The following is a 23,341-nucleotide window of genomic DNA, read 5'->3' on the forward strand; positions in this document are numbered from 1 at the left end:
TTCAAAATTGGCCTACACACACAGAGAGAGAGAGACTGAGTCATCTGCCTACTTAAGACACTAAAACATCAGCTGAATACTGAATATATATATATATATATATATATATATACACACACAAATATAATAGAAGCAAATCATTCAAATATCTGCTTTCTTTTTCTGAACTGATGTAAGAACCTAACAGATGGCGAACATCATCCAGGCATCAGGCCACTTAGAATGAAAACAAACACACCGTCACCCTAATAAGAGTTATAAAAGAAGATAGTGCTATCAAATAATCAAGTACAATGATATGACAAGCATTTAATTAGAGAAGTGCAGAATGCTATGGAAACACAGTCGTGACTGATTTCCCCACACTATCCACTGCTACTCACACAGAGTAAGAATTAAACGGCGCAGACCTTGTTAGTGAGGATTCTGCTCCCTGCCTACCGACTTCACCACGTAAAGCCCTTCAGGAAATGCATCAATGGTGCTGAAAAAAAAAAAACAACACCAAGCTCATTAGATGCCATAGAGGGGCCCCAGTCTTTAAAACTAATCTCCTGGATTTGTGACAATGGCTTAGGGGGCAAGAGTGCTTGCTTTGCAAGCATGAAGACCTGAGTTCAAATCCCCAGCACTCACGTAAAAAGACAGGAATGGCTGCACAAGCCTATAGCCCCAACATTGAGAGGCAAAGACTGGTAGAGGAACATTTGAGGTTTTCCTTTGGCCTCTACACACGCACACGTGCACACACACATGTGGGCACTCGTGCACACACAATCGCTGTAACGCTGTATTTAGTAGAGCTTCACAGGAAAATTCTGAATAGTTTCAAGGGATACTCAGTCCTTTGGGTGACAGCAGAAAATCACAAGATTTATTTTTTAAAAATCTGCCCCCCACCCTCCCCAGGGCTGGAGAGATGGCTTAGCAGTTAAGAGTGCTGGCTCTTCTTCCAGAGGTCCTGAGTTCAATTCCCAGCACCTACGTGGCTGCTCATGACCAACTATAAAAGGGACCTGATGCCCTCTTCTGGCATGCCAGTGTGCATGATGACAGATGCCTCACATTTTAAAAACAAACAAACAACAAAACTCTACTCTCCAAAGAGTTAGGGTTACCTAAAATATCTATCTGGGGTTAATTCTTCTCATGTCTCTAGAAGGACATTCAATAAATGTTTCAAAATTGTTTCTTTTGATATTAATTTGGGGGAGCTGGAATGAAGAGTCAGTGCTTAAGAACTCTTGCTGCTCTTGCAGAGGACCCTGGTTCAGCTCCCAGGGCCCACATGGTAGCTTAGGACCATCCTTAACTCCGATTGCAGGGGACTTAAGCCCCCTCCCGACCTCTGCAGGCACCAGGCAGGCTCGGGCTGCACTTGTACACCTGCAGGTAAAATGTTCATAAGCACACAAAGCGTCTAAAATTTTAAAAACAAGTATCAATTTTGTCATTGTTCCTCATACAACGCATCCATCTCCCAGTGTGTGTTTTATGTAAAAATAAAAGTGATTGCTAACTGCCATGAAATAATTGCGAAGTGGTTACAGTCTGTCTGCAAGTTGCAGAAAAAGTAATGCAACACAGGCTCGCGGGCGGCTTTGAAGAGGTTAGTGTAACCTTAACGTTAAAGGCTGAGAAGGGAGAGCTGGAGAGATGGCTCAGTGACTGAGAGTGTTTACTACTTTTTCAGGGGACCCAGGTGTGAGCCCAGCTCCCAGCTGGGGACACTCACAGCCACCTGTAACTCCATCTCCTGGGAATCCAACACCTCTAGTCTCTAGGAACATGGAACACGCAAGTGTGCATTCACACACACAGACATACACAATATAGACGTAATTAAAAGTAAAGCAAATCTTTTCTTAAAAGATTGTGAAAGGAAGAGATCATTAAAAAAAAAACATCCAGCAGGGTGTGGTGGCGCACACCTTGGATTCCAGCATTTGAGAGGCAGAGGCAGGCAGATCTCTTGTGAGTTCAAGGCCAGCCTGGTCTACAAAGTGAGTTCCAGGACAGCCAGGGTTATATAGTAAGACACTATCTCGAAAAACCAAGAAAGAAGGAAGGAAGGAAAGAAAGAAAGAAAGAAAGAAAGAAAGAAAGAAAGAAAGAAAGAAAGGAAGGAAGGAAGGAAGGAAGGAAGGAAGGAAGGAAGGAAAGAAGGCTGGAGAGATGGTTCAGAGGTTAAGAGCACTGTCTGTTCTTCCTTAAAGGTTCTGGGTTCAATTCCTAGAAGCCACATGGTGGCTGATAACCATCTATAATGAGATCTGGTGTCCTCTTCTGGCCTGCAGGCAGAATACTGTATAAATAATAAATATATAAAAATATTTATTATATTATTTATTATAAATATATTTATAAATATAAATTAATAAATAAAATATATAAAAAGATATAAAATACATGAAAGCAAAACAAAGAAAATGGGCTGGAGAGATGGGTCAGAGGTTAGGCACACTGGCTGGCTGTTCTTCCCTAAGTCCTGAGTTCAAGTCCCAGCAACCACATGGTGGCTCACAACCATCTATATATGAGATCTGGTGCCACCCTCTGGCCTGCAGGTGTACATGCAGGCAGAACACTGTAAACATAATAAATAAATAAAATCTTAAAAAAAAAAAAAAGATAGATAGATAGTGTTCCTGGGGAGCCTGAGCTACATAAGAAGACCCTGCGTGGAAAAAACTAGGATGTCAGATCCCTTGGAACTGGAGCTGCAGACAGTTGTGAGCTGCCATGTAGATGTTAGGAATTGAACCTGGGTCCTCTGCAAGAGCAGCCAGTGCTTTTACCTACTGAGCCATCTCTCAGCCTCACCTTTTTGTTGTTGCTGTTATTGGTTTTTGTTTGTGGTCTCTCTGTGGCTTAGAACTCAGAGTAGGCTAGAATGACTGGCTAGTGAGCAGCAGAGATCCACCAGGCTCCACCTTTCCAGCACCAATCACAAGCATGGACCACAATGCCCAGCGTTTTAGTGTGGTCTGGGGGTCCCCAAGTCTTCTGGCTTGCAAGACAAGCGCTTTCCCAGTGAGCCATTTCTTCAGCCCACTGCTATTACCCAAACATGGCGGCAGGCCAAGCTGAGCCCCAAAATTAGTTGTATGCCATACTAAGGGGATGTTATCTAAGCAAACCATTTGACAAGCAGATGACTTTAAAAAACAGCAAGTTTTCCGCAGAGCTTTTAATCATGTGGTGAAGGGAGCTGGCATTATACAGTATGCAGCTTTCCCCTAAGAAGAAAACTCTTCCCAGGAGGCTTCTGCGGGTTTCAGGTTTCTTTTAGCTTTTGGTTTTGTTTGTAGTTTCACTGCATTGACTGGCCTGGAACTCACCATTTAGAACTCATAGAGAGCCACCTGCCTCTGCCCCCCAAGCGCTGGGATTAAAGCCATACACTAACACACCCCGCTCCAACATCTCTTAAAGGTTGACTTCTTTTATTTTATATGTGTAGGTGTTTTTGCATGCATGTATGTCTGTGTTCACAGAGACCAGAAAAGGGTGTTGGATACACAGGAACTGGAATTACAGAGCTTGTGAACCACCATTCGGGTGCTAAGAATTGAACCCGGATCCTCTGGATTAATTCATGATGCACTACTAAGGGGCTCAATTAGCTTAGTACTTGCCACATTATACAGACAACAAAACAGGTCCATGACAGCGTGCATCTGTAGTTCCAGCACTTGGGAGGCTGAGGCAGATGATTTTAAGTTCAAGGGTAACTTGGCCTATGTAGCAAGGCCCTGTATCAAAAGTCAAAAAGCATGGCTGGGTATACACCTTGCTTGCCTAGCATGACAGAGGCTCTGGGTTTAATCTTCAGCACTGTAAACAAGCAATCAAACACCTTCAATTTAATCATTAGTGAATCCATCCCTATGTGAAAGAGATGTAATTAATACAAAACTGCTTTATTGTTGCCTGAGTCTTGATTCTGATATTGCCAATAACTTCAATAGTCGAAGCCAACCTGGAATTTTAGGATGCTCCTTAATTTCTACATTTCTGTCATAATTTTTTCCAAAAATTAGCCAGGTAAGGCCAGCAACATGGCTGAGCAGATAGCAGCGGTTGTCTCAAAAGCCTGATGACTTGGGTGAGATTCCTGGAATACACGGCGAGAGAGGAGAACCAACTCCTGAGTGTTGTCCTGTGACCTCGACATGTGTATTGTGTGTGTGTGCATTCATATACACACACATACACATACAGACACACACACAAGCACACACACACACACCATCATCATAATTACCATCGCACACACCCCACACACAATAGTAATAATTATTAAAATTCCAAATAAAAATAGCCAATCGTGGCAGAATATAAAATCCCAGCACTTGGGAGGCTGAGGTGGAAGATTATAAATTCGAGGCCCGTTGACCTTTATAGCAAAGAATACGCCTAACTGCTCTAAAAACGTTCTATAATTTATAAAGTGCTCTCAACACATCGTCTCCTTTGATTGCTTCATCATCCCTATGATACAGACAACATTATCCCCATGGAAGAAACGAGAAAAGGAACCTCAAACTTGTTCAATAATTTATCCAAGATTACAGATTTATTAAACGCTCTGTTATTTGCTTTGGAAGAAGACAAGTCTTGCCCTTAAGGAGTCTGATGAAGTTAAAGAAAAGACTTGTAAATATGGGACAGAACAATTACACAGCAACATGTAAGAAAATGGTTGGGAGACCAGAACAATTTAGACAAGGATGCTAAAGGAATTCAAGGGGGAAAGATTACTGAAGAGAGTTAATCAGTGAAGGTATCATTTAGGGATAAACCTTAAGCTAGGTCGTAAAAGAAGTACAAAGATTCAGACTAGCAGAGGGGAAAAGAATTATGGGAAGGAAGGGTGACATCAGCAAAGACAGGAGCACTGAAGCAGTAAACGCCCTGATAGAGAGAGCTGGAGCCTGAGGGATCCCAGGAAGAAAAGAGAGAATACAAAACCAAAACTGCCTAGTCCAGAGTGAAGAGCAGCAGGAGCTTTAATGGCTCCTACATCTGTGCAAGGGAGAAATTCAAGCCGAACACATGGATAGGCCCCAAGCCCTTCCTGTCCTTCCCTTTGTTTGTTGTTTCTGCCCCCTGCCCCCCCCGCCCACACACACACAGAGGGTTTCCCAGTGCAGTCCTGGCTGTCCTGGAACTCCCTCTGTAGCCCAGGCTGACTTCGAACTCAAAGGTCTGCTTACATCTGCCTCCTGAGAGCTCGCGCTAAAGGCATGCACCACCAAGCCGGATTCCTTTAGCTGTTATTTTTTAAATGTGTGTGGGTGTTTTCCTTGGGTACATGGCTGCATCGTATGCCTGCAAAGGCTGGAAGGCCAGCTTTGCTTCAGCCCCTGTCCTCCACACATACACATTTTTTTTAAGAGCCTATTTTTTTTTTTTTTTTTGGAAAGAGAGAGAGAAAGCTGTTAAGAGTCCATATGGCCCACTGGAGAGATGGCTCAGGAGTTTAAGAACACTGACTGCTCTTCCCGAGGTCCTGATTTCAGTTCCCAGCAACCACATGGTGGCTCACAACCATCTATAATGAGATCTGATGCCCTCTTCTGGAGTGTAGGCACACATGCAGACTCACATACATAAAGTAAATAAATCTTTTTAAAAAATTATCTATATTGCTTTTGCAGAGAATACAAATTTGGTTCCCAGTATCCATAAAGGAGCCCAAGGGTAGCCACTTGTAGCTCCAACTCCAGGGAATCTAACAGCCTTTTTGAGCACCTGCACTCTCATGCTCATGTTCCCAACACACACACACACAATTTAAAAATAAATAAATAGATAAAAGCCGAGTTTTCAAGATAACTGATCCACTGACCAGCTTTCCTCATCACAGAAGTAGAACTGAGGTCTGGAATTGCTCCATTTCAACTTTCCCCATACAAGACAGCACTTTATTCCATTGAAACTTGCTAGTAAGATTTAAACTGCTGAAGTGCAAAGTCCTTTCTTAGAGTTACAATCTTCTAGAAATGAACAGAAGGACAGATAAAAGCTTGGATGAGCAGTGGGACAAAGAAAGAGAATTGGGGATGGGGTGGCATGGAGTAAGAAGAGAACTGTTAAAATGGCACCTCATTCAGCCGGAATGCTGCATAAATTTTTAAAGACTAGCTTTAGCAAAAATAAAACAAAACTAAATACAGCCAACAAAACAACTGAATGCCTTTCGGTCACTGTGTTTCCTTAAGAAAGGCGCTGAAGGTAACAGGTACGGTCTCAGGGCACACGTGGGGGGTCAAAGGACAGGTGGTTCTCCCCTGCCACCTTGTGGGATGGAGGGATTAAACTCAGGTCATGAGTCCTGAAGCAGCATGTAAGAGCCTTTAGCCACTGAGCCCAGGCTAAACGGAACAGACTACTCCACATCTCCCAGGAAAGAGCAAGGCTTTAAAACACACAACTGGAGCTTGCTGTAACAACCCAGTGTCACAGTGGCCCCGTCCTCCTCACAAAAGGGGAGAACTGAACCCTGGAAATTATCCTCCTAAGCAGGGGATTTTCCGGAAAACCTGGGTTCAATTCCCAGGACCCACATAGCAGCTCATGGCTGTCTATAACTCCAGTTCCAGGGGATCCGATGCCCTTTTCTAGCCTTTGAGGGTCGTGTACACACATGACACACAAACATATATGCAGACAAAACTCTCAAGCACACTAAAAAATGAAAATAAATAAATACCAACACAGTAAGTTTTTATTTAAAAAGGGAGGAGAGGGAATGGAAAGTACCATGTGTCCTGTAACAACCTGCAGTTTTTAACTAAGACAAAACCAAAACAAACAAATAAAAACTATGCCTTCACCTAGCTTTTTAAAAGATGTATTTCTATATCATATATACAATGTTCTGTCAGCATGTACACCTGCACACCAGAAGAGGGCACCAGCTCTCACTATAGATGGTGGGGATCCACCATGTGGCTGCTGGAAATTGAACTCAGGACGTTTGGAGGAACAGCCAGTGCTCTTAACCTCGGAGCCATCTCTCCAGCCCCTTCACCTAGCTTCTTAGAACCACCCAACATTAAAGAAGAAAAGAAAATGGGTCTGGAAAGATGGCTCAGTGGCTAAGAGCACTGACCTCTCTTCCAGGGGACCTAGGTTTAGTTCCCAGCATCCATATGGTGGCTCACAACCATCTTGCAACTCCAGCCCCAGGGGATTCCATGCCCTCTTGCCTTTGTGGGTACTGCCTGAATGTGGTATGCAGACATGCCTGCCAGCAAAACACCTGTACAAATAAAACAAAAATGAGGGTAAATTTTTTTTTTTTTAAAGGAAACCGAGACACAATAAATATCCCCGAAAAGCCCCCTAGGTCTTAGAATAAGCGCAAACACAGCTTTAACACACAGGGCCTGGTAATGCTCCTTCAGCACGCCTGGGGTCGGTCCCAGGTCTACACCACCCGAGCTTGGCGGTGTGTGTCTGTAATCCCAGCATTTGGGAGGGAGAGGCAAGGATAGCAATTCAAAGTCATCCTCGGCTACATACATGAGCTCCTATCTCCAAACAGAAAAATAAATAAAAAGTCAGTGTTGGGAAAACATGCAAGAGCCTTAGCTAGCTAGAAGCTCAGAGAATAACACAGACATACAAAGAAAGCGAGAAAGAGGGAGAGGAAGAAAGGAAAGAAAAAAAAAGAAACGCTAATAAATTCTTGGACTGCTTGATTTAAGGGATGATATATCGTCCAGACCTTGAGAACTTAATAGCCCCACTGTACCCTGTGCTGTCTGAACACACTGAGAATTGCATTAGTTTTGGGCACCACAATTTAAGAGCAATATTGACAAGAGCTGTAAAAATGTTCATGCCCTTTGACCTAATAATCTCACTCATGGGGATTTATTCTAAGGGAATAATTCAAGAGACTAGATGAATTGGAGGTGTGAAGGTATCGATTCAGCAAACCTTACTCTGTATACACATCCACACGTACAGGTATGAAATAAATGTTTCTTAAAAAGAATGATTGAGCAGCTTTAAGATGTGAGTAATTTAAATATAAACTAAACATGATGATGACGCACGCAAGGCCATGGATGAACCTTGAAAAATCACGCTACATGTGCCTGACATGCACAAAGGGCAGCATCTGGTCTGATTCCATGTGTACAAAATAAGCAGGAGAGAGCTGGGTGTGACTAGGCAGGAGCTCACTAGGCAGGAGCGCCAGGAGAAAGGGGGAGATTCTGGGTTTGAGGCCAGACTGTGGGCTGCAAGAATAAAGCCCTGTCGCAACAAGAGAAAATGAAACTAAAAAGGACCCTTTTGACCGGGCCTCAAAGCGTGTGTCTCTCTCTTGCTTGGAGGGCAGTGGTTCTCAACCTTCCCAATGCCAGAGCTTTAATACAGCTCATGCTGTGGTGACCCCAACCGTAAAACTATTTTTGTCCCCACCTCAAAACTGTAATTTCGATACTGCTACGGATCATAATGTAAATTTCGGTGTTTTCTGATGATTTTAGGCGAGCCCTGTGAAAGGGTTGGTCTACCCCACAAAGGGGTCTCGACCCACAGTCTGAGAACCATTCTTTTGGGGGCTAGCTATCAATCAAATCAAGGTCTTGGGGGTGCTTGGCAAGTACTCTTTCACTAAGCTACATTCCCCAATCTCTCTCTCTCTCTCTCATTCCCCCACCCCCGCTGGGTTGTGGGGAGCCGCACAATGGCTTAGTGAGCAAAAGCACTGTCTTTGCAAACCCGATGGTCTGAGTTCAGTTCTCAGGTCCTGGCCTCAAGGACCAAGTACTGGCTTCTCAGTGGCTCAGGGGTATTTTGGCTATGACTACTTTAAAGCTCGCCACACACACACACACACACACACACACACACACACACACACAGTTCTGTTCCTCTAGACTGTACCACTGGCTCACACCTGTAATTCCAGCATCAGTAAACAAGAAGATTATTGTGAGTTTGAGGCTAGCCTGGGCTAAACAGTGAGCTCCAGGCAGGCCTAGATTACAATGTAAGTACGACCTTGTGAAAAACAAACAAACAAACAAACAAACAAGCCTTCAGTACTGGGGAGGTCGCCGAGCCCGGCTTACACGGTACCAGGCCTCATGGATGCTAAGCACAAGCTTATGCTACTAGGCCATGTCTCCAGCTTAAAACACTGTGTAAACTACTCAGAGGTGACACCCAGGAGAAAGGTGTGAATGAAGCACGCCAGAAGAGCAAGAAAAGAGCAAATAAAGGTATATAACTTTAAGCTGGGTGTGGTGGAACAAGCCTGTAATCCCAGCCCTCAGGGAGGCAGAGGTAGGAGGATCTCTGTGAGGTCCAGGCCAGCCTGGCCTACAAAGCAAATCCAGGACAGCCAGGGCTACACAGACAAACCCTGTCTGGAAAAAGCAAAACAAAAAAGGTATCTCATTTTAACACGTTTCTGGTCCTCAGCCTCCCACAGAGTGAGACATCCTGGTCTCCTTTTCTACATGCAGCTTAAATAAAGCTTCCTCGAAATACACAAACTGCTAGTTCCCCAGGCCTCCCCGAGCTGCCTTAAAGACACACGGGATAGAGAATCATGAATCTTCCCAAGAGGCCTGTCTTATTTCGTTTCCTGTTGCTGTGATTAAAGACCCTGACAAAAGCAACTTAAGAGAAAAGGATTCATTTGGACTCACAGGTCGAGCACAGTCCATCATGTCTGGGAAGGCTGGAGCTGGAGGCTCGTCATGCAGGCTCCGCCGTAATCAGGAGCAGAGGGTGCTGAGTGGACGCACACCGGCGCCAAGCTTGTTGTTTCCTCTCCCTCTCGCCCTGGGTCCAGCACGTGAAAACGGCACTGCGTTTCTCCACCTCAGTTAAGAAGGTCTCCCACAGAGCTGCCCATAGTCCAACCTGATCTAGACAACCCTTCAGGGAGTCTCTCTGGCAATTCAAGACAGTGTCAAGTTGACAATTAAAACTAACCATGACATTTGACGAATGACCGCACAGGCCTTTGTTCCAGGACCGGGGGCGAGGCGAGCGTTTCTTTCTGTGAGTTCCAGGCCGTCCCGGTCTACAAACCCCCTTAAAACAATGTCATCTGTTCCCTCAGTACCCCAACACATCATTTACAGTGTTATGACATTCAGCTCAAAACAGGGGGCAAGGCAGACTGTGATATTTCCGTTCCCACGTTGAGATCCTTTGATCCTGAGAGTGTGACAGGGCACTCACCATTTGGACTTTGAGTACCGAGAAGACCTGAGGACTCAGCCTGTTCCAAACCCACGAGGGCCTCTGCACAACTCTGTTCCGAGCAGAGGCACGGCCCCCGGCCGCAGAACCTGTTCCTTTCAGGGAAAGTATAAGAGTAGAAGGTATAAATGGAATAAAAACTTTTTTTCCCCCTGGCACTTTGACATTTAACCCCTGACTTACCTCTTGGATTCCCTCTTGCATATGAAATACTAGAATCCTCATACTTTTCCTTCAGTCTCCTAACCCGGTGCTGTACACAGTATAAGAGTTAAATAACCTTCATCATCTGTCGATGCACCGGGGTAGGACACTGGTGTCTCTTTGGAAGACATTTTATTGATTTTATAATATTCCTTTCACTGTATGGTCTTAACAGAATACAATCAAGAATACAGCAGCCGTGGATTTAGAAATTCAGAGCATAAATATTTTCTACCACAAACTTTCTCCTCCCTTCAGAGTTTCCGGCTCCGCTGCAAGCAGCTTCTTTGACACGTTGGGTCCCCGGGTTTTGAGCGTGCTGCTGATAAGAGTGTTGTTCTGCCCCCAGGAGTTGCTGCTGTTCACCTCCAGGATGCCCTGGGCCTCTTGGGCTGACTCAAGACTTCATAGGCAGCCTGGATCTCCAGGAAGCGCCTCTGGGCCTCCTCTGTCTGGTGCCGGTTGTGGTCCGGGTGCCAGACCTTTACCAGGTCTCGGTAGCTGCGGTGTACTTCTTCGTTGGTTGCCCCCTCTGGAAGGCCCAGAACCTTGTTGAAGCAGAGGTGACATATTAGTATCTGGGAGTCCCATGGCCCCTCCCTCCTTCCTGCTAAATCAGGCTCCTTAGTACTGGACTGCGCCAGAGCCTCAGACAGAAATTCAGCCCTTTGGGCTCAATCGCACAGCATGTCCCTAACTGGAATAAGGTCCTGGGTTTAATGCACAGCACTCGGGGAGGCAGAGGCAGGCGGATCGCTGTGAGTTCAAGGCCAACCTGATCTACAAAGCAAATCCAGGACAGCCAAGGCTACACAGAGGATCCCTGTCTTGAAAAACAAAACAAAACAACAAGAACAAAAGAGCAAAACAGAACAGAACAAAAGAACCCAAACAAAGTACAAACATTCCCCCCCCAAAAAAAAACAACAAAAACCCAACAACTCAGGACACTGTGTAAATGCCAGGATTCCCTTAATTACAACTGCATTTTCCAACCTAAAACTTCACATCATTGGCCAGGTCTCATCCCCACAAGAGAAATAAGCACACGTGTGTCCACCAAAGACCTGAAAAGAGAGATTACAGGAACACCCTTGCAAAAAAGTCCTAAACTAGAAATGACCCCAATATTAGCAATAGAGTGACTAAATAAGCAGTGAGCAGGAACTGATACAGCAACAAACAAAGACCACTTCTAACTGCACGTTAAACATGAACAAGTATTACAGGCAGACTGTTGAACGAAAAACACCAGATCTGTACTAGGTGATCCCATTTATTTCATATTCAAGGACAGACAAAAAACATGGGCGAAGGAAAAAAAAAAAGGAGGGAAAGAAAGAAAGAAAAGAAAACTAACCAAAACCAAAACAAAACACACCTCATGTAGCCGACACAGTGGAGCGTGCTGTTAGTGTCCAGCTCTAGGGAGGCGGAAGCAGGAGGGTCACAAGTCGGCCAGGTCAGCCTTAGCTACCTATTGGCCTGGTATAGGCCAGCTAAAGATGGCTCAGGAGGACTGGCACTCCCTGGCAGCTTGAGTTCAACCCCTGGAATGCACGTGGTAGAAGGGAGATTCCAGTCTTGCCAATTGCCCTCTGACGGCTACATCCATGTTGCTGCACATGGACTCACACACACAAGTAATTTGTCCGTTTGTTTGTTCAAGACAGGGCTTCTCTGTATAGCTGCCCTGGCCGTCCTGGACTCACTTTGTAGGACTAGGCTGGCCTTGAACACACAGAGACCCATCTGCCTCGGCCTCTGGAGTGCTGGGATCAATGGTGTACACCACCACACCTGGCTCCAATAATGAACTTTAAACCTAACAGATCACGTGGGATGTGGCTCAGTGCTACAGAGCTCAGAAAGTGTTCGTGGGGGTATGAGCGTGCTCTCCTACACCAAAGAACAAACAGAACCCCTAACCGGCAGGGAAAGATGTCGCAGAGCTAGCCTCCGAGTAGGAGTGTAGATTGGGAAGGGATAGGAAGGAATCTTCTTGGAGCTGGTAGTGTTCCATGCCTTCATCTGGACGCACGTACACAAACTTAGATAAACTATGTGAGACTTCGCAAAAAAAGTATTACACGTATTTCTCGCCAATAGTGCCGTGCACCTTGTTACAGTACACACAGAAGCGGAGCCGGGAACCCCTTTCAGGGCTTAGCCAGCATATCTGAGAACGGCTTGCCCCTGTAGCTGCCATTGCCAGAGGACAGCCTCACCCAGAGAGAGGGAAGAACAGAGAGGGCTTACCTGGTAAGCCAGTTGGCGTTTCTCATCCTGAAAACCGTGGACGAACTCATAGAGCTTCTCCCACTCCTGGAACTGGCTACCGTTGAAGCTGGGATCCCCAACCAGTAGCCACCAGATGCGGCAAGGCAGGAGCAAGGCAGACTCCACAAGGCGGCCAACGAGTGGGAAAAAGCTGAACCAACTCAGGAAGGAACCCAGGGTTTCCGCCACGTAGTCAACGGTGGCGGCTGTGTTGCAGAGCACACTGTAGGCCAGGGGGCCCGTGAAGGCCAGGTAAGCCAAGCCCACGCGGTAGAGCCGCACGCTGAGCGTCTCCGACCCGGCCGAAGCTTTGTATCGGCGGTGCTTCTGGGCCGTGAGGCTGGCAGCCAGGCTGATGGGTAGGATGGCTATGGGGCGGCCATAGAACACAGGAGACGTGAGGAAGGCTGCGCCTAGGGTGTTCTTAAAGTCTGAGGTCTGGTCACCAACAGCAGCCACCAGCAAGACCCCTAAGCCAACTGCCAGTGGGAGGCCCACGATATAGAAGTTGGCCATGAAAGAGAGGCTGATCAGAGCCACGAGACCAAAATAGATACCCACTGTCATCTGGGCAGCAAAGCGAAGGACGCTCAGAGGTGGCCTCCCCTCTCCTGGCCTCCATTTCTGAGCCTGGACTCCGTTGGCTTGAGCAACAAAGCCTGGGAGCTTCCAGAATTCCCAAAGCCAGCCCAAACCACCGCCCCCCAGGGTCAGCATCCAGAGCAGGGCGTGGCTGTCCCTTCCCAGATACAGGTGGTGGAGTCCAACAGGACCCCCGAGAGCCCAGAGGGCATAGGTCACCAGGAGCCCTTTGGCCATCCTTTAGGGCAAGAGTCTCAGAGTAAATTCAGCAGTGTTTGACATGGATCAGAGCGCAGAAATCTCAAGGTCCTCTGTGAGAATCACCACAGTCTCAAGAGTTATCCTTAGACCCTGAGAGACGGGGCAGGGAGGAAGATTCATCAGATGGCATCCAGACCCCAACACAGCAAACCATCTCTCCAAGATAACGGTCAAGTCTGCTCCTACCTCAGGGTCTCCCAGGTACTAGAGGTCTTGTACTTTTGGGGTAGCACGCCAGTCCTGTTATTTATAGTCACAGTGACTCCATAGGTAAGGGGAGGAGAAGGCTTCAGTTTGAAATTTTTATTCATACATTATTTGTAATTAATTAATTAACTTTTGAGGCACGGTCTTATATAGCCCAAAGTGGTCTTATGCGGCCATAGCTGAGGATGTCTGTGAGTTCCTGATCTTCCTGCCTGCACCTCCCCAAATGCTGGGCTTATAGGCACGTGCCACCGTGCCCAGGGAGGAGAATGTTTTAAATGTTTTCAGTTGGGACACTGTGAACTGAACAAAAACAAAACAAAAAACAAACAAATCGGGGACTAGAAAGATGGCCCTGGGGTCACTTACTGCTCTTCCAGAGGACTGGGGTTCAGTTTCCAGCACCCACACGGCAGCTCACAGATGCCCTCTTCTGATCTGCCAGGGCATCAGGCACACATGCCATGTGCACACAAGCAGAACATCCACGCACATAAGGTGAAATTTAATAATACAATTATTAATAATAACCAGCTTAAATTTCTATCCTCCCCTCAAACTCCTGAAAGAGTTAAGGATTCTCGGGAGAAAGGGTTGGACAGAATCCCTTTTCAACGTTTCAGGCCCTTTTGAAAGCCGGCGTCTTATCTAAGCGTCACCTTTAAGTCCTGGCTGCTCTGGGTAACCTGGCCCCAGGTTTTATCCTTTCTCCAGTCTTCCCATCCCCAGACCATAAAAATTTCCCCCAAGTCACACTTGAAAGGGATCCTGAACTCCTTCCACTTAAACCTTCTGGAAAACATTTTGACCTAGACCTTAGCACCCCCACAGCTCAGCCGCCCTGTCCCCAAACAGGATTGAAGAGCCTCTACAAAGAGGCTGCAGAAATCCTCAGAATATCAAATCCGGCGCAGAGAGTGCCTGCCAGTATGTCCTACCTACTTCAAGCGAACTCACCCTCGGGCAGTCCCAGTAGGGCCGCGGTACCTGGCTGCTCAGGCTGACAGGCCGCTTCAGACCAGTCATTTCCTTTGACCACAGAATCAAATGGCCCTCTGTGCCTGCTCCCGACCCACCCAAGTGGACTTTGTCTCAGTGTTGACTGACTGTGTCCTGTGAAGTCAGGCCACCTCCGCCAGGCCCCTCCCCGACGCCCTTGACGGCCCCTTGGAATCATCTTCCGGTCCTGCCTTCTCCTACCCGCCCTCTCGGGTATAAACTCCATGGGAAGCTCTGCCCAGGCTCACCCCGCTTTACACCGCAGGGCCTGGAACCGCCCCCCACTCCCGGGCCAAGCGCGGCGCTTGCAGTACGCCACCACGACCGCCAGGTGACACTGCCGCTTACGGGAGGGAGGCTCCCCAAAAGTCCCCAGATCACCTTTTCGCAAGGTTGGGACACCCCTTTGCCGTAGCTGTCCGGATTGTGCGGCAACCTGGCGAGAGGAAAAAAAAAAAAGTGACTCCCTTAAATAAAATTAAAATTCTCGATTCTCCCTTCTCCCCGCCACAAGTAGGAGGAGATCCCTCGCTCACTCCAGGCCGCACGCTCCTCTCTCCACACTCCAAGACCCCAAGAGCTTCCAGATGGCCATTATAGGATCACTTCTAATTTCTAAAGGGAGAGACATCCACCCATAAGGAAGAGGAGCGTCCACCAAGACGCCCGGTTTTGCCGCCAGGCCTTCCAGTTAGGGGCCTACACATTCAGACCCGAGCCTGAGCTCGCATGACCTGGAATCCAGAAAGCTCGGAAGCTGCTCTGACCCTGCAGCCTGGAGCAAAGGAAAAAGCCACAGGCGAGGGACCCAGGGTCAGGGCGCCAGCAGGAGAGCGGGCCCAACCCAGGACTCCGGGGGAGGGGGGCGAGGGATCTTCTGTTACCGCGCAGGAATGGAGCTGGCGAAGCAGATACCTTCAGCATCCCAGGCTCCAATCCCCGGTGCAGTCCCGTGACCTTGGCCAAGTCACGGCTCCTCCTGAGCTTCCGTTTCTTTAGACAGAAGCTCGGCTCTATCAGATCTCCCAGCCCTGACTAGCGTAGGGGTGGAGGCAGTGGGCCTCCCTTCGGGTCACCTGTGAACTGTTTCAGAGCCTCCAAGGTCCCCGACCCCTAGCTGGGGATGGGAATGCAGCCCGGGACGTGGTCCCTTTAGGGATGGGAAGGAGGAAAAGACAGCACAGCCGCGGCCGGGGACGGGGCGGCCAGGGGCGCTGAATAATGAATGAGACTTAATTGGGCCTCACCGCGAGGCGGGCGACGCTAAGCTTGGCAAACAGCAGCCCTGCCGCCGCTGGACAAACAAACTGGCTCTGGGCGCCGGGAGCCGGGTGCCGAGCGCCCCGGGGGAAGGGGAGGGCGCCCGCAGGGAGCCAGGCCGCCTGGGCGCAGCGGGACCCGGGGTGCCCAGGCGGGGATGCGGGCTCCGGGCCCAGACCTGGAGGGAGGGACTAGGGCGAGGGCGAAGCAGATCTTGCCGGAGAGCCTGTGGCCCAAGGGCAGCGTGAGCGCGTGAAAAGGATGGAGAAAAGAGTGGAGGGGGGAGGGAGGGGTGAGAAACGAGCAAGGGAAAGGCCCACCCGGAGGAGGGCGAGCGGGGAGAGGTGGCAGCGCGGAGAGCGATGGAGAAACAAGAGAGGGAGGCGCGGCGGGCCCAGAGCAGAAGCCTGCGGGGAGAGAGGAGGAGAGGGCTGCGAGGCGACCGGAATGAGAACGAGGGGCGCCGGGGCGGGCGAGGGGCTCCCCGCCTGCGCCCCGCCCCGCCGCGCTCCCGCCCCGCGCCCTCTCCAGCCGCGCGCACTCACTTTGTCACAATTACGGGGCCGTCACTCGGCCGGGATTGTTTTCCCCAAATTGTTGTTCTATAAACTGGCGCGGGGCGGGGGGCGGGGGCCGAGCGGGAGGGGCGGGCGCGAGCAGCTGTCGAGGGCGCGGTAACGCGTTTACGCGCCGCCGGCCCCGGCTTGGCCTCGGCTAACCCGGCAGCCCACGCGGAAATCGACTGCCAGCCCCCGCCGCCGGCCGTTCTCGGTCCCGGCTGCCTCGGTTTCCCCGACGCGGCACCAGGGGGCCACCAGGCGCTCCCCCGCCGGGCCCAGCCTCCTTGCCCGCTCGGCCCCAGGCCTGGCACGCTCGCTCCTGCGTGAGCCCAGGTCCCCGCGCCCCCCGCGCCCCCCGCGCCCCCTCGCCCCCGCGGCCCGCGCCCGCCCAGCCGGCCCCGGGTGCTGCAAACATCTGTTGCGCCCGGCCGGGCCCTGCGCCTCCGCAGCTGCCTCCCCCGCGCCCCCCGCGCCCCCCGCGCCCCCCGCCGCCGCCTCCGCCCCGCCAGCCCGGCCTGTCGGCTCCGTGACAGCCGCGCCGAAGCCCGGGCCCCGCGGGAGCGGCCGGAGAGCAGCCGCCGCATGGCTGGCTCCGGCTCCGGCCTCCCTCGCGGCTGCAGGGGCAGCGGAGGGTGGCGGCCGCTGAAGCGAGACCGGCGCGGCCGCGGGGGCCGGCGGGCGGGCCGGGGAGGGCCGGGAGGGCCCCTCGAACCCTGGCTCCCCCTCCCTCCAGCCCTCGGTCCAGCCCGGCCGGGACCCTTCCCGCCGCCCGCCTGTTACTCAGTGGGTCCCCCGGTCCCCCCCAGCCCCCGCCCCACCTCCCAAGTCCGGGTGATTTACACGCGGGCTCCGCTCAGCGGCCTCTTCCCAATCAGGAATATCGACCCCGGGCGGGGCCCTCGGGCCGCATCGATCCCTCTAAGGCTCGGGATTTAAAAATGTCAAATTTGCCTTTTCCAGGCGGGCGGAGGGGGCGGGGGCCGGGAGGAGGGCCGTTTGCAAGGAGGGGTGGACAGCGGGGCATCGACCGGGCGCCTGTGCCCGGAATGAGAAGCAACGGACGGGCGTGCCCTGGCATGGCCTGGTCATCCTGTGCTCTCCACTGTGGCACCAGGGAACCTCTGCCCCTACAGCCTTGGCTCCCCCACAGCTTCCCTGCCGTGCTGAGTTATTCCCAGGGGCAGGGATCCCCAAGAGGAACAAAGACCAGATTTGGGGAGACAAAATTGGGAGAGACCCCTAAAGGTTAAAGCCTAGAGGAAAGAAACTGAACTGTCGCAGCCCCGAGGACGAGGTAGGCCCTGGAAGAGCAAGGCAGATGGGAGCCGCCTTAACCGTGTCCTGTGGAAAGCCCAGAATCCTCTGCCTTATAGGCCCGGGAGGTCCCGCCCCAGAGAGGCCAGGCTCAGCTTCTTGTTGGTTGGAGATGAAGTTGAGGAGTGAAGACGAAGCCAGCTGCAGAGAGGTGACTAGAGTGTGTAACTAGGATTTATCCTCCCAAGGTGTGAACTAGGAATGAACTGTGCCCAGGAGTCCAGAGATTCGGGGCTGCAGCAGCTCCTGCTTCTCCGGGCCCTAAGGGAGGGTTCTCCCCGAGGCCGCCTGACCTGAGCATCACACAGGTGTCCCCGCAGCCAGGGGAAGCCAGCCTCGGGAGGGACGGCCGACTGCGCGGGGCTGTGGGTTAGGAGGACTCCAGCAGCGACGGCTTCTCCAAGGCTAAGCAAGGAGCTGTGTGGACTTTGGGGAAGGGAGAGCATGCACGCACGGCCTTCCGCCCTTGAGGAAGGCGTGATGGAGGTGCTCCAGGCTCGGTTGTCACAGCTCTCACAGTGAACGTGTCACACACCCTCGGGAGCACACCTCAGCTGTCACCCGGCGGCTGCCATTTCCCCCCAGAACTGCAGACAGAACTGACAGCAAGTCGGAGGGGGGCTGTGGGAGGGGCTGAGGCCCGCAGGGGCGTCGCTGACACACCGCCCGCTGTGCGCTGTCACCCGCGCACGGTTCTGTGGAGGTCGGACACCAAAGCGCCTAGTTTTAAACCCCTCTACCTCCTTTCTCGGTGTTTGACCTTAAATCACCCAACCCAAGGGCAGAGTTCGTCTCCTCCTCCGATTCCCTAATTCTTTAATTAAGGAGGCGGCCAGCGACCGGGAGGCCAAGTTCAAGGTGGTCAAGGCCAGGGTCGAACTGCAAACCCGGGGATCCAGGGGAGATGGGACTGTTAAACGGTCTCTCGCTCCCGCCGCCGGCGGCCTCTTTCTGGGCACCGCACGTCCACTCACCGCCCACCCGGCCCTCGTCCGCCTGTCAGTGGAGTAATGAATGCGCGCTCCGGGCCCTGGGCCCCCCCTGAGTCGTTCATCACTGCCAGCACCGCCCACCTCTGCCTCCCGCCGGGAGGGCTCCGCCGCAGCGAGGGCCCTTCTCCCCCCCACGCCCCCTCAGCCCTGGACCACTAATTGTCAGATTGAGATGTTGACTTGTCAGCTAGGAGCCGGCGCCCGAGAACCCGCAGGAAAGCCTGGGCTCCCCGAACTTCCTCTCGGCTCCACTTGGGTTCGCCCGGGTTTGGAGCAGTTCTTGATTTGATGTCGACGGTTGGGATTTTACCCTGGAGAGCGGGGATGGAGAAGCGATGTGTCATTCCGGTCCTACAGGAGGCGCCCCAGGCTGCAGGCCTGGCGTTTTCCAAATGGGTGGCCTTGGGTTTGGTTTCAGGGCGGGGCGGGGAGACCCTGAAGGCCTGGTCCTCCGGTCCCCCAGCAGGGCACACCCAGGACCTTGATCTGCCTCTTTCTGGCAACTTGTTAGTCTCCACTTGGCCTCCGGAAGGCCTGGGGCCACGGGTACCAAGATCCCCAGGGGATGCCCAAATTCCTTCCTCTTCCCTGTAAGCGCCGCGGCCGGCGGCTCTGCACTCCCCGGCAGGAGTCGCACCTGCGGGAGGCGGCTCGGCCGGGCCCGGGCGCCCAGGTTGCAGCCCCGGCCCCGCCCTCTCCGGGCGCCGAGCTCCCGGGCGGCCGGCTGAGTGACGGGCAGCGGGTGATTATGCGGAGGGGGAGCGGGGTGCGCCGCGGGCGGCAGCGCTGACCCTTCACATTTCCGATCCGCCGGGACCCTCATCCATCCGAAGCTGCTCTTTGTCTGGCCGCCTAATTGCTGGCGGACAGGATGGATGGCGGGACCGACAGCCGCGGAATCCCTAATAAAGGCCGCGGCCGCGGGGGAGGGAGCGCAGGGAGGAGGGGGAGCGAGAGGGAAGGGATGGAAGGAGATGGCAGGAAAGCACTGGGCCGCCGCCGCGAGCTCTCAGGCGTTGCTGGCTGGGCTCACGGAAGCCAGGCTTGGCCCTAGGTGGAGGGCAGGAAGTGTGAGGTCGGCTATGGTCTGAGGGCCGTGGGTACGGGGCTGCTCGAGTCTGCCGCTCGGCAAAGGACGGAAGAACTAGGGGCCCCGGTCAGAAAGAGCGCCCTAGGCCTACCTCGCCAAGCTGAACCCTGAAGACTTGGCGCTTCTTCCTGGATTCTCAACAGCCTGCTCCCCAACTTCAGCCCTCTGCACCCCACCTGCCTCCTTTCGCCTGTTGGCCTCGCTGCGGGGGATTCAATATCCCAGCAGAGAAACGAGGGTGTGACAGCTGTCTGTGCAGCCAGCAGCGGCATTTCATTAACCCGCGGCTGGAGAGGGCCAGAGGTGGTGGCAGGGGCGAGGGGAGGGGTTGCCAGCCCAAAGGGAGGTGGAGAGAGTGCCTTCTGGGGATAGGGGCGCAGAGCTGCCGAAAGAAGCCAGCACTGGGGAGCCGGGAGTTGCCAGCGGGACTTTGAACCCAAGGCTGTCTGGGGCGCGAGGCCAAGGGGACTGACCAGCTGATGAGTGGAAACCCCGCCTTGGCGGCTTGCAAGGGCCCTCTGAGCCTTCGATGCAGGCACATGGTCTCCAAAATATCGTGAAATGCGTAAAATGCGCAGGTCCAGCCACGAGCTTTTCGGGGCTCAGTCACAGAGGGAGAGAGTTCAGTCTTTCCTTTTGGGAGTAAGCAAAACTCCCCCTAGCTTACCTGGCTTTTCATCCCCTCCTTTTCCCCGCGCCCCCTCCGATATCTGAACCATCCTACCTAGCTACCTTTGGCCTTCCGCTGGCCAGTGTTTGAACCCTGGTGGTGTCAGAGCTGACAGCTGGGGCAGAGGTTGGGCGCGTGCTGTAAAAGCCTGGCGGAGGTTGTGGAAGCCAGGACTACTGTGCGCTTCAACCTGTAGACTGTTATTTTCCTGCACACACCTCGCCGCCTGCTCCTGTCTGGCTGCTCTCACCCTTGCCCTGCCTCTGGTGCTCTTGTCTCTTTTCCAAGCCCTGGGAAGGAAGCCTAGGCATCTAAACTCCCATTCTAAGAAAAACCCTCCTCCCCACGAGGAACATCTCCATACAAGGTGATAACTGGACAAATGGTTTCCCAGTTCTGGACCCCAGTGTCCTCACCTTTTGCAGACAGAGATAAAGCAGCCATCTCTGCTGCCGTCGTCTCTCAGGGCTTCGGAAAGGATTCAATGAGGACTTGCATGGGCACAGCCCTCTAACGAAATCAGCACCTCATGATGTTGCCTCCAGTCCCATGCAGTGAATGCCCTGTGCTCAAAGATGAACGAAGCTCTCTGCTCTCTCCTTTGTATACAGGGGTCTAATGCCAGGCACCCAAGCTGCTAGCTTCAGTGTCCTCTAAAACAGAGCTGAAAGCCAGAGCCTCTGTGTGTGTGTGTGTGTGTGTGTGTGTGTGTGTGTGTGATCACTTTCTTCCGGTCCTGAAGAGGAGGAAAGGGAGGGGTTCTTAGATATTGAGGGAACACCAGCCATATGTGCTCTCTCTCTCTCTCTCTCTCTCTCTCTCTCTCTCTCTCTCTCTCTCTCTCAGATGAGGAAACTGAGGATTGTACAAGCCATGGAAGCCACACTTCTGGCCTCCCACCCTCTCTCTGTTGCTGACCTCCTCACCCCCGTTCTTCCCTAGAGGGCAGCTGGATCAGTGACAGTAAGTATGAAAGAAAGAACAAAAAGAAAACACCTTCAAGGAGCCAGGACCTTTCTGCTAGACTTCATAAAAATTTAACAGGAAAACTTCTGCAGAGTAGAAGGCACAGAACACATGCAAATCATATGCTAATCGCATGCTAATCTAAAGTCTAACCCTTAGAGCTCTGACACACAGCTGGTCTATAGCCATGGGGGAAATTCTGGGGAAACCCCTGGGTTCCAGGAAGATGAGGATTCCCCATAGAGCCCTGTTGTGGAATTTAGGTTCATTTTAGGATTGAAGTTAAGTGTGTAACTTGGGATTAGGGTGAGCATGAGTGCAGTCATGGGTGAAGGTTAGTGCAGGATTCAGACTGGGCTGAGCTTGGACGTCACCTCTCTTCTTTCCCACCAGAGGCACCATGCTTTTGTTGTCTTCTTGCACCCCTGGCTGCCTGCCTCCCATTCTCAGGTTCATTGATTCCCTGGGACCTCCTAGCCTGATCCCCAGAGAGGCTCCGGTGAACTGTCCCTCACCCCTCCCTGTTCCAGCCTCCCCTCATTGCTCTTGGCCCCAGGAAGACCTGCTGATCTTAGCCCTAACTAGGTCTCTCCTTGGACGAAAGTGACAGCTGCAGGGGAAGCTATGAGGAGGACCTGGTGAGCTGGCAGCTTCATTCCAGAGTGTGGAGAAAGAGCAACAGAACATGAATAAATTCATAGAGCTGGCCCCTTGGCTCCCTGAGAGCCAAGCCTGCTCCCCCCAACACACACACACACACACACACACACACACCAAACACAACCGATGCTGCCTGCAGCCGGTTGGTCACCGCCGCTCAAGGCCTGCGCTGAGGATAGCAGAGGAGATGCTCTAGAGAAGAAACCTGGCATCTGACAGGGGCTAAGGTGAGGGGACCACAACGGGGGTGTCGGGAGCTAGGGGGAGCAGCCAGAGGAAGAGCTGGGCCGCTGCTGAATGGAGGGAGGGGGGCGTGGGGAGGAAGAAGAGGGCTGTCGGACTCAGGGTGGATGAGGCCTGGGGCTCTGCAGGAGAGACTGGTGTGACTTGCTTCCTCTGATCCATCCATCATGCAGCCTGGGGGAGCAGATCCGGAATTAGACGCACGCACACGGAGCCGACATGGCCCTCAGCCCCCCGAGGAAGACAAATGGTGACAAAGACCTTGAATAAAATTTGTATTTATGGTTGGAGGAGGAGACCCCTCCCCCACTGGCTGCCAATCCTTTCTCTTCCAATCCTCTCTGGCAGGTGGGGACCTCACCCTGCTCCCAGCAAGGGCCTAGCCCCAGCCCCAGCTCCAGCTTGAGAACGGTGTCACAGGGGGGCCAAAGAAGGACTACGGAAAGATGGAGAGACCACCGTTTCTGGCCAACAACTGCTCGGGGTGTGCTGTGCCCTGCGCCCTCTGTTTTACACAAGCATATTTACACAGCACAGCCTTGGCTTACCCCACTCTCCAAGAGCCTTTGCGCCACCGCTAAGGCTAGGTCTCCAAAGGCCCCTAGGCTCTTCAGTCCTAACCCCACCCTCCCAGCCTCTGACCTCCCCTGAGAAGATGCAGCTACCGGCTGGCTTTTTCTCTGCACTGTGATGACAGCCATACTCCTTGGTCACTCTGAAAGCAGGCACAGTCACCCAATACCTAATCCACACTTGAACTGTTACTATGCATAATCAACCAAAAATATCCATTATCTGGGGCCTTGTTTCT

At 52.1% G+C, this 23,341-nt stretch overlaps 2 protein-coding genes across 5 annotated transcripts in view; both read right to left on the reverse strand.

Moving 5' to 3' along the window:
• The window catches only part of Spats2 (spermatogenesis associated serine rich 2), an 86,076-nt gene extending 75,667 nt beyond the window's left edge, over window positions 1-10,409 (reverse strand). The window contains exon 1 of the mRNA XM_060388643.1: window positions 9,681-10,409. The gene's annotated coding sequence lies outside the window, so the exon portion shown is untranslated. The remainder of the gene's footprint in view (window positions 1-9,680) is intronic.
• A 152-nt stretch (window positions 10,410-10,561) lies between these two features.
• Window positions 10,562-17,494, reverse strand: Dnajc22 (DnaJ heat shock protein family (Hsp40) member C22). 4 transcript variants are annotated; one of them, XM_060388646.1, is made up of 4 exons: window positions 17,414-17,494; window positions 15,157-15,211; window positions 12,706-13,659; window positions 10,562-10,994 (listed from the first exon to the last, which is right to left on the reverse strand). In XM_060388646.1, exons 3-4 carry the CDS (start codon window positions 13,543-13,545, stop codon window positions 10,809-10,811), a joined length of 1,026 nt encoding a protein of 341 aa, XP_060244629.1. In that variant the 5' UTR covers window positions 13,546-13,659; window positions 15,157-15,211; window positions 17,414-17,494; the 3' UTR covers window positions 10,562-10,808. The 4 variants fall into 4 exon arrangements, with proteins under 4 accessions (XP_060244629.1, XP_060244631.1, XP_021490601.1 ...); XM_060388648.1 differs by lacking the exons at window positions 15,157-15,211; window positions 17,414-17,494 and adding an exon at window positions 15,024-15,146; XM_021634926.2 differs by lacking the exons at window positions 15,157-15,211; window positions 17,414-17,494 and adding an exon at window positions 14,734-14,914.
• Window positions 17,495-23,341: the final 5,847 nt, after the last annotated feature.

This window comes from Meriones unguiculatus, chromosome 8 (assembly GCF_030254825.1).
Source record: "Meriones unguiculatus strain TT.TT164.6M chromosome 8, Bangor_MerUng_6.1, whole genome shotgun sequence".
In the NCBI taxonomy this organism is placed as follows: domain Eukaryota; kingdom Metazoa; phylum Chordata; class Mammalia; order Rodentia; family Muridae; genus Meriones; species Meriones unguiculatus.

Excerpts from the sequence above, each read along its gene's own strand:
- Dnajc22 (XM_060388646.1), bottom strand. The coding sequence starts at position 13,545 with ATGGCCAAAGGGCTCCTGGTGACCTATGCCCTCTGGGCTCTCGGGGGT. Across the intron at positions 10,995-12,705 it reads AACGCCAACTGGCTTACCAG|GTTCTGGGCCTTCCAGAGGG; the intron begins GTAAGCCCTCTC and ends TGCTTCAACAAG.